The sequence below is a fragment of the Danio rerio genome, chromosome 19, assembly GCF_049306965.1.
Source record: "Danio rerio strain Tuebingen ecotype United States chromosome 19, GRCz12tu, whole genome shotgun sequence".
In the NCBI taxonomy this organism is placed as follows: Eukaryota; Metazoa; Chordata; class Actinopteri; order Cypriniformes; family Danionidae; genus Danio; species Danio rerio.
Window position 1 is genome coordinate 21,839,246 of NC_133194.1, and position 19,185 is coordinate 21,858,430.

General features: G+C 34.9%; 1 protein-coding gene across 5 annotated transcripts in view; it reads right to left on the reverse strand.

The window, feature by feature from the left end:
- The window catches only part of tax1bp1a (Tax1 (human T-cell leukemia virus type I) binding protein 1a), a 50,311-nt gene extending 31,255 nt beyond the window's left edge, over positions 1-19,056 (reverse strand). For 2 of the 5 annotated variants that reach the window (XR_012394634.1, XM_068215155.2), the window contains exons 1-8: positions 18,944-19,037; positions 16,622-16,848; positions 13,308-13,410; positions 11,635-11,825; positions 10,063-10,170; positions 2,256-2,374; positions 822-912; positions 565-720 (exon numbers count right to left, since the gene is read on the reverse strand). Coding sequence is in view for 4 of the 5 variants with exons in the window: in XM_068215155.2 (XP_068071256.1) it covers positions 565-720; positions 822-912; positions 2,256-2,374; positions 10,063-10,170; positions 11,635-11,825; positions 13,308-13,410; positions 16,622-16,813 (960 nt within the window). In the remaining variant the exon portion in view is untranslated. Of the gene's footprint in view, positions 1-564; positions 721-821; positions 913-2,255; positions 2,375-10,062; positions 10,171-11,634; positions 11,826-13,307; positions 13,411-16,621; positions 16,849-18,386 lie in introns of all 5 variants that reach the window. The other 3 variants (XM_073930942.1, XM_068215154.2, NM_001346178.1) reach the window with 2 other exon arrangements.
- Between the last annotated feature and the right edge of the window lie 129 nt (positions 19,057-19,185).

Here is a 19,185-nt window from a genome sequence, read left to right on the forward strand (position 1 = left end):
TGGAATTATACAGAAAATTATCATATTAAGGTATAATAACATTTTATAATATTATAGTTTTGGGCGACGCAGTAGCGCAGAAGGTAGTGCTTTCGCCTCACAGCAAGACGGTTGGTGGTTCGAGCCTCAGCTGGGTTAGTTAGCGTTTCTGTGTGGAGTTTGCATTGTTATCCCTGCATTTGCATGGGTTTCCTCTGGGTGCTCCGGTTTCCCCCACAGTCCAAAGACATGCGGTACAGGTGAACTGGGTAGGCTAAATTGTCCTTAGTGTATGTATGTGAATGAGTGTGTATGGGTATCCCAGTGATGTGTTGCGGCTGGAAGGGTATCCGCTGCATAAAACATGTGCTGGATAAGTTGGCGGTTAATTCCGCTGTGGCGACCCCAGATTAATAAAGGGAGTAAGCCGAAAAGAAAATGAATGAATGAATATTACAGTTTTTACTCTGTTTTTCGAATAAATACTGTAAAAGCAACTCAATAGAGAACTTTAAATATTAAAATCAAGAATTATCAAAATTTATAAACTTGACATACATCTATGACATTATCATGTCTTCTTACAGTTTCAGCAGGGTGTGTGTCTCTCTCAGTGCGCAGTCTGTGCAGTTCCTCCTGGTACTGTGCGATGGTGACCTCTCTGTTCAGCTCCACCGCCTTCAGCATCTGCAGCTCTGCACTGAGTTTAGTGTTCTCCAGCTCAGCACTGCGCACATGAGACTGCGAGCATGCACAGAAAACATGGATCAGTGTGTGTGTCACATCTGTAAACACATGACCTTATGCTTTATAACCAGTAGATACCACACACACACACTCACTTTGTAAAGCTCCCTTTCGTCTCTTTCATTCTTCAGCTGAGTTTGTAAGCTGTCCCTTTCAGATATTACCTTCTGCAACTTGTCTCTTAGACTAGACGAAAAAAAAACAGCAAATAATAATTTTATATATACACACACACACACACACACACACACACACACACACACACACACACACACACACACAACATACACAACATACACAACACACACAACACACACAACACACACAACACACACAACATACACATACAGTTGAAGTCAGAATTATTAGCCCCCTTTTGATTTTTTTTTTTCTTTTTTAACTATTTCCCAAATGATGTTTGACAGAGCAAGAATATTTTCACAGTATGTCTGATAAAATTTTTTCTTCTAGAATTCTAGAAAAAGACTTATTTGTTTTATTTTGGCTAGAATAAAAGCAGTTATGAATTTTTTAAAAACAATTTTTGGGACAAAATTATTAGCCCCTTAAAGCTAATTTTTTTTTCCGATAGTCTACAGAACAAACCATCATTATAGAATAACTTGCCTAATTACCCTAACCTGCCTAGTTCACCTTATTAACCTAGTAAAGCCTTTAAATGTCACTTTAAGCTGCATAGAAGTGTCTTGAAAAATATCAAGTAAAATATTATTTACTGTCATCATGGCAAAGATAAAATAAATCAGTTATTAGAAATAGGTTTTTAAAACTATTATGCTTAGAAATGTGCTGAAACAATCTTCCCTCCATTAAACAGAAATTGGGGAAAAAAATAAACAGGGGCGCTAATAATTTAGGGGGGCTAATAATTCTGACTTCAACTGTATATTTATACCAGGGCATAGAAAGCCTTTAAATGTCACTTTAAACTGTATGAACGCATCTTGAAAAAGATCTAGTAAAATATTATTTACTGTCATCATGGCAAAGATAAAAGAAATCAGTTATTAGAAATGAGTTATTAAACTATTATGTTTAGAAATGTGTTGAAAAAATCTTTTCTCCACTAAACAGAAATTAGGGAAAAAAATAAACAGGGGGCTAATAATTCAGGGGGGCTAATAATTCTAATAATTCTGACTTCAACTGTTTGTGTACACACACACACACACACACACACACACACACACACACACACACACACACACACACACACACACACACACACACACACACACACATTATATATGTATATACTATGAAAAGTAAATAAAATGATCAAATCAAATAATGATAAAGTCAAATAATAAAATAAATCTAGTTATATAATGAAATTTGTGAGTGAAAGTGTAACAGAAGATGAAGGACAAAGATTAAGGTGTATTAAAATGTTTAAATTAATTTGTTTTTTAATTAATTAAATGAAATTAAACAATTTGCTCAGATATTACAACACCTCTGTAAATTAAAAAAATATTTATATTAGGTAATATGTGTAAAGGCCTTACCAGTCAAGTTCAGTCTCTTTAAGAACAGCTTTTTGTGTGATCTTTAGCAGGTCCTGTTCAAGCTGCCTCACCCTGCTTTGAGCCTCCTCCTTCTCTTCAATCAGGCTTTTTTGCAGCTCCTGCCATTGGATATCGGATGCTATCAATCAAACCTTACAGCTAATCAAAACAATTTAACAGTTTTATTTATAAGCAAAAAGCAGTAATGGCTAATACTGATTCCAAATTGTCCCAAAAATGAAACAGATGTGCATTAGGTACGGGTTACTGTAAAATTGTAATATTTTTATTTCTAAAGTTCTGATAACATTTCTTTCAAACTACTAATAAAAATATTGTCAGTTTTTTCCATCTGATGTTAGATTGCAAACTCTTCTGAAGTTATCTACTGTGTTATCTAAATCTTATTATTGATTATTGGTTGATTAGTGGAAAAAGATTAAAATGGTGAAAAATAGTTTAACCAGAACAAAACACGTGAAACAAAGTGTTGAGCAACAGGGTATACAAAAAATAAATCATTTATAAAATTCTTTCAATTTCTGGAAGAAACCTTTTAAAATTCCATGATATTCAGGAAATTCAATAACCCTGTTATTTATAGTATTTAATACATTATAAGTAACTGTAATTAAATGACAAAAATATGAAAAAAGTGACCCCTTACTTTAAATTTTACAGATAAGTAATTTAATTACAGTAAATAATACACCCAACACTGCTGGTCACAAAGAGTCCAATGACTATGACAATGACTGACTCTCTTGATAATGTTCTTGTTTAAGATTTAAAGGAACAGTTTACCCAAAAATATTTTACTCAGCTCTTTCCGTCAGCTTAATCTTTTTTTGTTGTTGTTCTATAAACACAAAAAATATATATTTTGAATAATGTTGGAAACCTGTAACCATTGGCATCAAAGTAGGAACAAAACAAATTTTAAGTGCTCAAAAAAAAAAAAAAAAAAAAACTGCGGCTGAAATGCAGCTGATTCAGAAAAGCCTGATTCAGTCTATCAGGTAAATAAAAAACTAATCCTGAATCAAATTTCCCAACAATATGATGTCATTTGTACAGGCGGGGGCTTCGATTTCACTTTTGAAGCAGTGGTTCATATTTAAAATTCATCATCTGTAAATCACAGTAACATCTGGTTCTGAAAGCATGCATATACGCCTTGTCCTCCAGCTAATCTGGTGACTCGTGGTGTTTTACGGCCAATGATGTTTCGGAATTACAGCACAGGCAAATAAAATGTGTGGTCGTAAAATTAGCAGCCACAAAATATATGCTTATGTTCTCACGATAAAGAGGAAGTCTATTTTCATATGCGAGTTCTGACAGTTTAACAGACACAAGCACACTTATGGTGTATGAAAATAGTTTGAGTGACTAATGTGTGTGTGTGTGTGTGTGTGTGTGTGTGTGTGAGAGAGAGAGAGAGAGAGAGAGAGAGTTATATAAAAGTGTTAATGTTTTATTTGTGGTGTTCTTTGTCCTTTGTGACACTCATAATTCACACTTACGCATTTTAAAAGGTAGAAGGAAACACTAGAGGGCGCTGAAAGACCATCAAACCAATCGACTTAATTCCTGCCATTTTTGTAGCTTTTTTGAAGCTTTAAATATGTGCATGCAGTGCAGAAAAAAACAACAACAACAAAACCACCACATCAGAGCCAAATGAAATCGAAAGAGTTTCTTTTTTTTTTTGCATATTCTACACTTTTCTTGAGAAAAAGGCAAATATTCTGGAATGGGTTAAATCATAGTAAAAAGTGGCAGATCGATTAAATAAACCACATATTTAATAAACAATGGAAGGTCCGGAGAGAACTACACTGTTCTTTGATATTGTAGTTATTTATTACATTTTTTGAATCCCACCTTTGGCTATTTTCTTGAAAAATCTATATATATTATATATATTATTCATGTACACATTCAAAAGTTTGGGGGAATTCAAATATAAAGCATACACAAAAAAACTGTTACGTTTAATGGCAGCTTTGCCATAAAAGTCATATATTTTAAACAAATTTCAAACATTTTATATTATAATATATACAAGATATTTTAATCAAATGAGTAAAGTCAATAGAAGTAACAGTGTATATAGTATAGCAGTGTCTATCTACATATACAGTAAATGAGCAATATCACACGAGAAGCAGCGTGATATGGCTGTATTTTGGCATTGGTGGGAGGCGTGTGTTGCCTTGGTAGCCCATAAGTAGGCTCATACGGAATCTGCGCGCACAGAAATCCACAGATTTTAGCCCATAGTTGAGTATTATGTATTTACTTGTTTAACTGTGTTAAAAAAAATTTTCAATCAGTTTTTAAATTCATTTTACTATTAATTGGTTAAAATAGTAGTAATATTAACATGTTCATATAATTTATTTACAATACAGTTTGTAAAATAATATTTTCTTTTAGTAGAGATATTATATGAGAGACTTGCTTTGTTTACCAAATAAGTGGGTCTAATTGGATTTGCATTGTAAACATTAAATAAAAGTAAAAAAGAAATATATATATATATATTTTTTTTTGTTTAATATATTAAGTTTTTAGTTATGATACTCCAAAAATCATTCTGCTTAAATGCACAGATTTATTTTTATTTTTTTACAAAATTCTCTGCAGAAATAGCAAAGAATGTCTGCAAATTATGTCTGGCCCTACCCATAATAGACATACAAAGCCATATTGTACTGCTATGACTGTGATATTGCATTTATACAACAATTCAACAGAATGATCATTCATTCATTTATTTTCTTTTTGGCTTAGTCCCTTTATTAATCTGGAGTCACCACAGCGGAATGAACCAACAAGTTATCCAGCATATGTTTTACGCAGTGGATGCCCTTCTAGCTGCAACCCATCTCTTGGAAACATCTATAAACACTTATTCATACTTATACACTACGGACAATTTAGCCTACCCAATTCACCTGTACAGCATGTCTTTGGACTGAGGGGGAAACCGGAGAACGAAAACTTACGTGAAAGCAGAAAGAACATGCAAACTCCAAACAGAAACGCCTACTGACTCAGTCGAGGCTTGAACCAGCGACCTTCTTGCTGTGAGGCGACAGCACCACCTACTGCGCCACTGCGTCGCCCAGAATGATCATGTATATAAAAACACATCACATCTGCAGCTGACGTCAGAACAGCAGAAAAGGTTGATTCTTCCCCCACATTTAAAGCTAGTGTTTAAATGATTCTCTAGTGTAATATCTAAAGTGATGACAAAACGTGATAATTTTGCTAAAATTTTAAGAAATGCCATCAGTCTACAGAGATTTCTTCCAGTATTTCGCTATTGCCATCGGGACATCACAATAATTAACCCAGAAAAAGCTAAAGCAGTGCATACACTACCAGAATACTGTTGTGTTTGGAACAGGAAAAATGCTAAAGACATTTCCGGCACATGCATTTCTTCATTATTCTTTTTTTTTTTTACTGAACTAGCCTGCAGTAATAAAAAACAGAAGATTTATTCATTCATTCATTTTCTTGTCGTCTTAGTCCCTTTATTAATCCGGGGTCGCCACAGTGCGACCATAGTGCGATATCCAGCATGTTTTTACGTAGCGGATGCACTTCCAGCCGCAACCCATATCTGGGAAACATCCACACACACACATACACCTACACATACACACACACTCATACACTATGGACAATTTAGCCTACCCAATTCATCTGTACTGCATGTCTTTGGACTGTGGGGGAAACCGGAGCACCCGGAGGAAATCCACGTGAACGCAGGGACAACATGCAAACTCTACACAGAAACGTCAACTGAGCCGAGGTTCGAACCAGCGACCTTCTTGCTGTGAGGGGACAGCACTACCTACTGCGCCACTGCTTCGCCCAACGGAAGATTCATTAGAAAAAAAACAGATGGCCATACAAAAAGTAACTCAGAGTTATCCAAAGAGTGGCCAACACAAAATACATACATTCCTAATATGTGAGTGCAATCTCACACCCAACACACTACAATTACTATGGTATAAATACAGCACTACAACATACAAACGTTTTATAATGATTTGATCAGCTGTATTCTGTAATCACTCAGCGTTTTTCGTCCTTAGGGCTTATTATGCAGTCTCTGTCGCAATCTTGTGGATGGCGCTTTAAATCTGAAATTAAAAATATTTTCAAAAAGGCACTATCTTTATAAATAAACTGCATAAATGCAATCTAAACAACTACATTCTTACCTAAAAAGCCTAAACAGTACAGTATATTGTCCAACAGCTGCAATATTTGTCAAAGTGTAGTAAGTTTATTGATCTGCTGTCACGCTAAGTGAGTTGAGTAAACACACCATCCTCCTGTGTTTACAATCTCAGGAAATGCGGGAAATGAGTTTATGCCAGACATGAGACTTATAGTTACCTTGGACATAAATTTAACGTAGCTGGAGAATGGCAAGAACAACTGAATGAAATCTGCAATGAATATTTTTGCAGACTGGACAAAATAGATCGCTGTCCTTTACCAGCCTGTCTAAACCTCCAAGCAGTTCGTGAGATCGCTCTCTCCAAAATACAACATCTGTTTGCTAACGTACACATCTCAAAGAAAGCTTTAAAGCAAATGAATGATAAGGCTGTGCAGCTGGCACGAAAATGGTTATGTCTTAATACACACACGACAAGAAGTATTTCATTCACTAACAAAACAGAGGGCGGACTTGGGTTTCCCAATATCGAGTGGATCTATACAGCTACTAGAATAAACCATCTATTGCACATGTTGAACAGCGATGACCCGACAGTACAAAGGCTAGCCCGGAGCTCACTCCTTCTGGATTTGGGTAAACGCAAGGTGCCATATGCAGCTGAAGGAGAACCAAGTTTCTTAGGATTCAGAAAGAAACTCAATGGTAGGCTGGATACAGCGTCTGTGGGATTTGGAGTGCGCTCAGACTTGCCGGACCTGAATGACTTGTGCAGCAGCAATAACATACAGCTGACCTGGAGGAACACGAGCGGACAGCAGGTGAAAGTCAGCGATGAGGCGATCATGGACATTGATAACACATCTGCTGAAGCAACTTTAGATAATGGTGGAGAAAAGAAGGAGCTGAAGGGCAGGACGTGCTGGTATGAGATTCTCCAGCACTTTTATACACAGCAGCGCAGTTACTGGACTCATCTGCGGCTTCAGGGCAAACTGGCTTGCCTGCAAAGCGCGGATCACACAGCCTCACACACTGCGCTACACAACCCCGCTATTGACCACACTATTATTAAGTTTGTTATTAGAGCTTGTTTACAAACACTTCCTACAAAGTTTAATCTGTCCGTGTGGTACCCGAAACACCACGAGCCCTTCTGCTTATTACATAGCGTTAGAACGGTGGAATCAACAGCACACATAATGAACGGCTGCCCCGCGTTCAAAGGTATGTACATCGCACGTCACGATCGCATTGTGAACATCACAGCTAAAGAGGTGGACAGAGTCAGTGTGCACAGTGCACTATACACTAACAAGACTGTACGAATGAACTGGTTTCCATCATTGAGCAGTAATGCACATGTTCTGAGTACTGTCATTAGAGATTTTCCAAACACTCCTGATATTGTTGTTGTGGATGAAGTATTAAAAAAACATTCTGATTATGGAAGTAGGCTGCTGTTTTGACTCATACATGGATCTGTGCTATTCAGAAAAAAATGCTGAAATATCAACCATTAGTGAATGCTCTGAAAGTGTGTGGCTACAACAAAAAGTTGGTGGCTTTAATTTACGGTAGTCTAGGGCACGTTCATAAACTGTGTGTGAGGGGACTACAAATTGCCGGACTCAGTAAAAAAAAGACTCTAAACAAATTGCAAAGTATTGTTCTGTATCTGCAATAATAGGCAGTCTTCATGTGTGGAGAAGACAATGCCATCTCTATCCTTAATCCATTTACTTAATACTGCACGCAGAATGGATTGAGTGTCTAATAGTGCCACGCAAAAGATCATCAATGGTTGCATGCTGCTTGTACTGTGAAACATTATGGGCTCCTTACAATTATTTGGATGCTGTGTTATTCTAATAGTATTAGTCATTTCAAATAAAATGAATTAAATGTGTGTTCGTGTGTGTGTGTGTGTGTATAATAACAATAAAAAAGAAAATCTGTCACACTCTCTCCAAAATCCCTGACTAAAGATTTAAACTTTAACATGTGCAGAGTAGGCTTGGGTGGTAATATGGTATAACGCGGTATCTAAAAATAGCAGCGGTATTAGTTTCAATACAGTTATACTATCATAAAAACAGTGCACTTATATATGAGACAAGGATTAAATATTAAATATAATTTATTTAATGTCTAAAAACGCGCATGTGTGGTCGTCATCACAGGACAGCGTGGAGGAGAAAGAGAGAGCTGGGGAAAGATGGTGAGCTGTGGACCAAGTGACCTGGTCTCGAAAAAACACAACTTCTGCAGTTTGGCAGTATTTCAGGTTTCGACCAAACGAGAATGCAGAGGCGGTAAATACGGACAAGGCAATTTGCAAATTGTGTAACAAAAAGGTGACAGCGTGAGATGAAAATACCTCGAATCTAAAGTTGCATAAACAAAACTACCATCCAGTAACTGCTGTGAGGATGAACCCGAGTCCACTCAGCACAACAGTTTCAATGCCTCCAGATCCAAGACCAACAACATCTAGGTCCAAAAAGTTTTTTTAAGGACATGGTAAAATACAATTGATTTGTGTGCAAGAAAACTATTCTGGACGTTTATGTTAATGTAATTCTGATTGACTGTTGTATTTACACTTTTTTATAAACTTCTATTTGTCTATTTGTTTCAGTATTAGAGTTTGGTATTCAGTTTTTCAACAGTTTAATGACATAATATATATATATATATATATATATATATATATATTTTTTTTTTTTTATGCACGGTAATACCGTATATCGAGGTACAATAGGGAAAAGGTTTGATGTTATCAAAATTTAGATACCACCCAAGCCTAATGCAAAGTAAATCATTTACAAGGTGTTTCTAACAAAAATAATTCTCTATTTCAAACTATGCTTCGCTTTTCAAAGTGTTTCTTGGGACACTTCAGTAACATCTATCTAGCTGTGGCACTGACATTTTCATGCGTGGCATTTCAAAAACTTGATAATAGTACCCAGAAATGTGGTCAAAAATAAACTGAAAGAAAAAAAAAGAACGAAAGAAGGAGAGAGAGAGAGAGAGAGAGAGAGAGAGAGAGAGATCGCGTGACTGGCTGCTGTTGTGTCAGTGACTGGGTAGGTCTCTTTTTCTCTGTTGAGTGGTTTTGATGGACATTAACTCCTGGCTGTGTGCTCATATTTGACGTCACCTCTACGCTCTGTGGTCAGTACGGCACCACCATAACAAATGCCCACGTAAACTTTTCTCTCAATCCGTTTTTCTCAAACTCCCAGTAAATTGTCCTCAGCACAGTCAGAATTAAGTATGGATAAATCACATGACTTTATGGGTAAGGTCAGTAATGCACACCGAGACACACACACACTGCCATTATCTGATAAGATAAAGTGCTCTGTGGGAGTAAGTTCAGAGTCATTCAAACAGAGATGCGTTTTACACTTGGAGACAGAAAGTCTTAAAGCACAAATGTTCACACACACGCACAGGAAAGCGCTTTGATCTGTAGATAACTTGAACTTGTGATCTCTGGTGTGTTACAAGCTGCTCAAACACTGTGTGTGTGTGTTTGCTGCTTCATTGGTTGGTCTCTTTTATTTGTGAAGGTGTGTTTAGTACCTGGTTCTGTTGTCTCTGTTTCTCCTGAAGCTGATCTCTCTCCTGTGTGAGGAGCCGGAGTGCTTTCTGCAGTTCTTTGCACTCTTGTTGAACTTCTTCTACACGCTGCTGCTCACAAAAACAGTTAAAAAAAAAAAAAAAAACAGATGTAAATGAGTTTACATAACCTAGTCAGATGTGCTGCTGCTACTTGATCATAGACAGCATCTGACCATAATGCAGGATGAAAGATCTGGAAGGCTTTCAAAAAAAAGCTTGACATAGTTTTTTAAATAAAATTTTTAACTAAAATGCTGCTAAAATAATGGCGTTTAACTGTAATAAGTTAATTAAAATTCAGCAAATGCAAATATTAAATAAAATAATACATTACATTTGGACTGAAAATGTTTTAAATCAATGCTTTTCAGTACTAAACAAAAAATAAATATATTTAAATGTGTGTGTTTATATAGTGGTGTGAAAAAAGTATTTGCCCCCTTACTGATTTCTTATTTTATTTGCATGCATCACTTTAATGTTTCAGATTATCAAACAAATTGAAGTATTAGTCAAGAACAACACAAGTAAAAACATTATGCAGTTTTTAAATGAAGGTTTTATTAATAATGGAAAACAAAATACAAAACTACATAGCCCTGTGTGAAAATGTGTTTGCCCCTAAACCTAAGAACTGGTAGGGCCACCCTTAGCAACAACAATTGCAATCACACATTATTAATAACTTGCAATGAGTCTGTTACAGCACTGTGAAAGAATTTTGGCCGACTCATCTTTGCAGAATTGTCATTATTCAGCCATATTGGAGCGTTTTTGAGCATAAACCAACTTTTTAAGAACAGGCCACAGCATCTCAAATGGATTCATGTCAGGACTTTGACTAGGCCATTCCAAAGTCCTCATTTACCTTTACTACAGCCATTCAGAAGTAAGCTTGGTGGTGTGCACAAGTTCACTTCAGCTTGAGGTCACTAATAGATGGCTGGACATTCTCCTTTAGTATATTTTTGCACACAGCAGAACTCGTGGATGTGATGAATTTGAGTTATGTTCAAACACATTTGTTCACTCACACAAGGCTGTGTGGTTTAGTTTTCCGTTAATAATAAAAACCTTCATTCAAAAACTTTATTGTTTTAACTTGGCTTAAATATACACAATATTATTGGGAAACAATTGACTAAGAAAATTGCAAAATTGGCTTCCTTGGCTAAAACTTTGAATTAAATAATTTTTTAAACAATCATTTCTGAACTAAACAGATATTTTCCACATTTTAATTTAACAAACATTGGGAAAATTCATAATTTTCAGTTAATAAACTTGTTTCCTGCTTTTCAGTACCAAACTGAACAGCCATTTCTTATATATTGTATGCATTCCTTTAATTATATATATATACATATATATATGTACTTTGTAACTGACCATTGTTTTTTCTCACTTTGTTACATTAGATTTACTGGTATTACCACAACAAATCATAGGAAGGATTAAACCTTTCTTTACACTTATGCAATAAAACAAGTCAGTTGAGGTGACATCAATATACATTTTTTATATAATGCATACCTCAAGAAGCCCAGTCTTTGTCGTCACAACCAGTATGTCTGAGTTTCCATCATCTTCCACCGTTAGTAGCTCCTCCCCTGTGGGTGTAGCTGGGCGGAACTGGAACGGTGTGCTCGCACCTCTGATTTCACCCGTATGTGTGACATAACAGAACTGATAAAATTCACCATCACTGCGAGGGACATAATAACCTAGGAAAAAGCATGCAGAACATTTTATTACAAAAGTTTAATTTTGTAATTTATAATTAAAAAATATTAACAAAAGTTAGACATACCAACAATACAATTTTAACAACATAAAATTTCAAGTGAAAAAAAAATTAGGTAAATATTTGCTGAATAATAAAAAGATCAAATTTAAGCAGTTGCAGTTTTAAATAAAGGTATTTACATTTCTATTTCAGCTGAGAAAAATTTTTAATTAATTTATTTTTAGCATCACTGCAGAACTTTTTAATAGTTTGCATTAGTTTTTATTTTTTCTATTCAAGGTATATATATATATATATATATATATATATATATATATATATATATATATATATACATTGCTCAGCATAATTATGTACACCCCATTATGTAAATTATTATTTTTATCAATTTATCAGTGAATATAGGTGATGTATTTTGACACATTTAAACAAAAGAGATTTATTAAACAGATATATTTATTAAAATAATATTTTAATCACCAAACATATTTAGAAACTGAAAGATAATACAATTAAATTAAAGCAAAATTTAGCAAAAAAAATTAAATAAAATACAACATACAAAATTGCAACTAAATTTTTACTTCTCTTGATTTGTCCTCTTTTTTAAATTTGTTTTTAACATTTTCTATAACTGGATGTACTATTTTTTGGACTGTCATCGTAAGTTATTTTGTTGGATAAGCTCCAGATTTGGCTTCAGTACTGACTATTCTAATGTTTATGGACAAATATAATATTGTATAGCTTAGCTTCCTATTAAAAATATTACTTTAAAAAATATGTAATTTACATAACATATATATATATATATAGTTGAAGTCAGAATTATTTACCCCCTGAATTATTAGCCCCCCCTGTTTATTTTTTACTCCAATTTCTGTTTAACGGAGAGAAGATTTTGACAACACATTATTAAATAGAACAGCTTTAATACCTCATTTCTAATAACTGATTTATTTTATCTTTGCCTAATGACAGTAAATAATATTTGACTAGATATTTTTCAAGATACTTTTATACAGCTTAAAGTGACATTAAAAGGCTTAACTAGGTTAATTATGTTAACTAGGCAGGTTGGGGGAATTAGGTAAGCTATTGTATAACGATGGTTTGTTCTGTAGAGTATTAAAAAAAAATTGCTTAAAGGGGCTAATAAGTTCATCCTTAAAATTGTGTTAAAAAAATAAAAACTGCTTTTATTCTAGCCAAAATAAAACAAATAAGACTTTCTCCAGAAGAAAAAATATTATCAGACATACAGTAAAAATTTCCCTGCTCTACTACACATCATTTGGGGAATAAAAAAAAAAAAATTATTCAAAGGGGGGCTAATAATTTTGACTTCAACTGTGTATATAGAGGTATAAAATAATTTCTTACCCTAATTGTTGTTGCATACTGCATCGGGTATATGTGGTGATTTTATGTGTGTGAGTGTATGTGTTTATGTATATACCCTGAAAAATGATAGTTCGGTGAACAGTGGATCCCTCTGTGTAGTTTTCAGGCATGGGAGACCAGAGAAACGTGTAGTAGTCTCTTGCACTGCTCCAGCCCACCTAACACACACAACACACACAATGTTAATGTGAATTGACCAATGAAGGCCTATGAAAAGGGTTACCGTAAAAAGAAAAAAAAAGAGACTATTTTAGTATGACCATAACAACTCACGTGAAACAATAAAAAAACTGTGACTACAGAAGGAACTCCTAGGCAAAAATACAGCAACGTTACAAACTATCAATAATTTAAACAGAAAGTTCTATTAATTTATGTTGTATCAATTTCACAGGTAATGAATAGGAATCACAATAAGACAAAGAGAAGAGAAAAGACTTAGCTGCAAAAAAAAAAAAAACATGACATCTGTAAGTCATAGCCAGTTTCGAAAAGAGGGTGCAGTGTGTGGGTATATACGGCTGGAAAAAGCCGGCGTAATGGAAAAAAGGACCGGGAAAAGGTGAAAATTTTACACTTGCTTCAAAGGCGACAGAAATTGTGTGGTTACTCTGAAAAGCGTGTGCGCATGTGAATTTCATCCATTCTGCCTTTGAAGCTAGTGTAAAATTTTCACTTCCATAACCACTCTTTTTTTGTCCGTACATTGTACAAATTAGTGATTATATGTCTTTTTATGCAGTTTTAAATGAAATATGACAAAAACAAGTACAGTATGTAATGTAGTGTCACATACAGTTACGTCATACAGTTAAAAACTACACACACACACTCACACACACACACACAGTCAGTCAGCAATTTGTCTTTGTGATTTTTCACAACACTACCTAACATTTACTTTGATTACTATATATCACATCTGTAATTCCTTTTTTTTACGGAAAGTACTCTGCTTTCATCTGACACAGAGTTGTTTGTGAAGAAATCACCTATTAATTACAGAGAAGAGGAGAGCAAGAGGAGAGAGTGAGAGAGAAGGTATTCTGGTGTGTTTCAAACAACCATACTTGTACATACAGGACTGTTAAATGATAAATTAAATAATAAGAGGGCTGACTTCACTATAAATCAGGTGCATAAGGACATGTTCGGCATGTGCACGACAAGTTAATTATATGGTACCCAAGTGTGTGTTTCTGTGCTTAAACCTACAGTATGCATGTGTATGCATGATTACACTGCATTGTAGTATTGCTTAAAGGAAGGCTGTTTTCGACGTGCCTCAACATTCTCCTTGATAAAGAATACTATGTTTGTTCAGCCTATCAAATGTAAAGAGAAGATTTTTCAACCACAACATAGACTGTGTCCAAGCTGGAAATACCATTTCATTCATTTTCTTTTCGGCTTAGTCCCTTTATTAATCTGGGGTCACCACAGTGGAATGAACCGCCAACTTAACTAGCATAAGTTTTACGCAGCGAATGCCCTTCCAGCTGAACCCATCTCTAGGAAAGAGCTAAACATTTGTTGAACAATAAAGTGATAAACAGATAATCTTCTATTAACCAGTGGCATTTTGAATAAAAGCATTTCATTTATTATTTCAGGTGAGTAAAAAACATCTGTACCTGTGCCATTTTAGTATCACTGCATTTAATAATTTAATAGTTTTATTTTTATATTTATTCATTAAATATTTTGATAGATTAATTAGTTTAGTAATATCTATCTACCATTCTATCTATCGTTCGATCTACTGATCTAGTTAGGACAAACAAACAGACAGACAGACAGACAGACAGACAGACAGACAGACAGACAGACAGACAGACAGACAGACAGACAGACAGACAGACAGACAGACAGACAGACAGATAGATAGATAGATAGATAGATAGATAGATAGATAGATAGATAGATAGATAGATAGATAGATAGATAGATAGATAGAAAGTGTTAGAAAATGTTAGCAGTAATCTCTTATCTCTAAATTATGCAATTCACTGAAAAAGTACTTTCTCATTGCCACCAGAGGGAGCCTGTGGTTCATAAAGCAATAAATGGGATTACACAAATAAAGGTGTGTGCGTTAAATATTTTTGAGTGCCTGAGGAATAATTCCCCCATAACCTCATTGATTATTTAAATATGACTCCATATACAGCTGAAATCACATTTATTAGCCGCCCTTTAACTTTTTTTTTTTTTTAAATCTTTCCCAAATGATGTTTAACAGAGAAAGGAAATTTTCACAGTATGTCTTATAATTTTTTTTTTTTTTTTTCTGGAGAAAGTCTTATTTGTTTTATTTCAGCTAGAATAAAAGCAGTTTTAGATTTTTAAACACCATTTTAAGGTCAATATTATTAGCCCCTTTAAGCTATATATATATATATATATATATATATATATATATATATATATATATATATATATATATATATTTAATTATTTATAAATATATTTTGATAGTCTACAGAACAAACCATAGTTATACAATAACTTGCCAAATTACCCTAACCTACCTAGTTAACCTAATGACTTAGTTAAGTCTAAGATTAAATGTCCCTTTAAGCTGTATAGAAGCATCTTAAAAGATATTTAATAAAATATTATTCACTGTCATTATGGCAAAGATCAAATAAATCAGTTATTAGAAATGACTTATTAAAACTAATGTTTAGAAATGTGTTGAAAAAGTCTTCTCTCTGTTACACAGAAATTGGGGGAAAAACTAACAGGGGAGCTAATAATTCAGGGGTTTAATAATTCTGACTTCAACTATATATATTATTAAAGTTGACCCACTCGTTTAGATTAGTGTAACATTAAAGTCTCGCTACAATTATATTTTTATGTATTACACAATTTAAGAGAGATTTGATGTAACGCTAAATCCTATCGCAAAATGAATTAATGAATGAATTAACGAATGAATGAAGCCATGGGGAAGGATTCAGTTGTCATAAGAAAAGCCCACAACATCCAACAAAACACACATGGGAACACATACACAGACAGATTCAAGCCACAACCCTCTTGTTCCATAAACTAACCATCAAAACAAGAGTGATATTGAGCAGATTAACTATTTTCCCCCTATCCAATTTTCCCCTTTACCCACCACTCTAAATGTTGTATGGAAAGATCTGGTTGATTTGAAGTGCCTTTTATATAGTCATAAACGGTCATTGTATCTTAACAAGATGTAAAGTTTCCGTGCACTCATTTCCTCTTGATTAAGTGTGAGATTAAATTTCAACATGAAAGCAAAAGCTAGAAAAAAAGTGTTTTTAAATTGAATAGCATCTCTGTATATGACAAGCAGTTGTTTTTTTTGTAGACATGTGTGAGTGCACCAACCTTAAAGATTCCAACCCAGTCTTTTGGATGTGGTGTGATGAAAGGAGTGAGTGTGTAATGACATTCAAGAGCTGCCTGAGGGAGGAAGCTTTTCCCAACATTCTGGAAGATGACATGGGCGAAGTTGGATGTCTCCATGACAACACTTCCTCCTCCACCTGCAGATGCTCCCACGTTACAGGATGACGACATCGTAAGTGATCTAGGAATGCCTGTGACTGTTCTACCTGGAAGCAGAAGGAATGAAGATTGTGAAGCAATTCTGTTTAATTTACACATTCACACAAGGTAAAACATTCAATTAAATGATCATTACTGCAGAATACACCCCAATAGATATTTTATTTATATATTATTCTGCATTTTTGCTGCTAACTACAAATTAATAAATCAATGCATATTAAATATTAATTATATTCTCCTGTTTTACTCGTAAAAACCAAAATCCATGCACAGCTATTTAGAAATTATTGGTTTCACAGAAACAAAGATGGTTGACGCAGTGGCGCAGTAGGTAGTGCTGTCGCTGATTAGCAAAAAGGTCGCTGGTTTGAGCAGTTGGCATGGATCAGTTGGCGTTTCTGTGTGGAGTTTGCATGTTCTCCGTGCGTATGCATGGGTTTTCTTCGGGTGCTCCGGTTTCCGCCACAGTCCAAAGACATGCGGTACAGGTGAATTGGGAAGGCTAAATTGTCCTTAGTATATGAGAGTGAAAGGGTATGTATGGATGTTTCCCAGAGATGGGTTGCGGCTGGAAGGATATCCGAGGCATGAAACGTGCAGGATAAGTTGGCGGTTCATTCCGCTGTGGCGACCAGGAATTAATAAAGGGACTAAGTCGAAAAGAAAATGAATGAATGAGAAAAAAAGATGAATTATTAGACCTTGTCCCGTTTTTATACTTCATCATTTATTATGATTAACCTATAAGAATGGTGGTGCGGTAGTGTAGTGAGTAGCACTGTCGCCTCATAGCAAGATGGTCGCTGGTTCGAGCCTTGGCTGGATCAGTTGGTGTTTCTGTTTGCACGTTCTCCCCATATTTGCGTGGGTTTCCTGGTTTCCCCTCACAGATCCAAAGACATGCGGTATAGGTGAATTGGGTAGGCCAAAATGTTTGTAGTGAATGAGTGTGTTTGGGTGTTTCCCAGTGATGGGTTGCAGCTGGAAGGGCATCCACTGCGTAAAACATATGCTGGATAAGTTGGCAGTTCATTCTGATGGTGAGTCCCGATTGATAAAGGGACTAAGCCAAAAATTTAATGAATGAATGAATGAATGAACCTATAAGAATCAAGTATTATAAAAATTGTCTACATAAATCTACATTTTAAGTATCTTCTGATTAATTTTAATTTCTGATATGCATGTTTAAATTCTTAGTTCATAGTGTTACTTTAAAAGTTTAAAAATATTGGCGTATGAAAGTCTAACATTCTCTCAAAGTTTTGAATGAATATTCTTCATGTCGCCTTTATGTTTTTGAGGATAAATGTTTAGTAATAATATTGAATATTGAATATTTTACGTTGTCTATGGTACTTTGCCTAAAACATTGCAGCTGAACGAATCTTAGAATGTTCAGAAAACATAACGTTCCCATGTTGGTTGCAAATTATAAAATGGAAAGTTTCCTCAGCATTAATCAAAACAAGAAAAATCTTGTTTAACATATTTTTTAAACATGTAGAAAAGCAGACGTTTACAAAGAGCATTCAGAAAACGTAAAAAGGATGTTATGAAAATGTTATTAGGACATATTTACCTTAGCTAAAACTGTAATGTATAGAAATGGTTTATAAATGAGCTGCATAAGGAAGACCTGCCCTAGTTCAGGCTGGATGGGGCGATGCCGAGTAGGCCTGTATTCATGGAACTGCTGATGGTGCTGTCATCCCTTTCCAGGCCTTTATCGTCGACAGCTAATTTATTTTACAATAATATATATATTCCACCCGAACTGACGATACAAAAGCTTAAAAACGTACTATTCTTTGTCTTACTGAAACATGTCTGTTTTAACCGAAAGGTAGCCTACTGTATATGCAGTTTCTCTTGAATTATGTTGCTAAATAACAAGCCACTGCGGGTTTTAATGATAGTTGCACTAAACGTATAGTAAAATGCGTTCCTTTTCCTATATTATACGCCAAAATTATTACTGCCGGTGACCTTAGAGAATGAGCTAATGAAATGAGTTTTAATCTCTTCACTGCAATCCCAGCCCTAAATACATTGCGATAACAAGCACGCAATTACAAATTCTGTTTCCAAAATTGTCACTATAAATATACAAGTCATCGCTGAATAAATCTATTATACCTGTAATCCATGTTAACTTGAAGATCTGATAACTCTTGTTGTTTAGATTGCTAGTCAACGCAGACTGAGAGCGTCCCTGTCATAAAACTGAACCGGGTGTCAACATGTTTTGGGACCTAGATACGTCATGAAACTTCCGGTAGGTCGCGCTCTGTGATTGGTTTATTTATTCATGTCACAGATATTCTTGTACTACCATTGGTTAGTGGTGAACCCCCACAAAAGAGCGATGGGTCCGACTC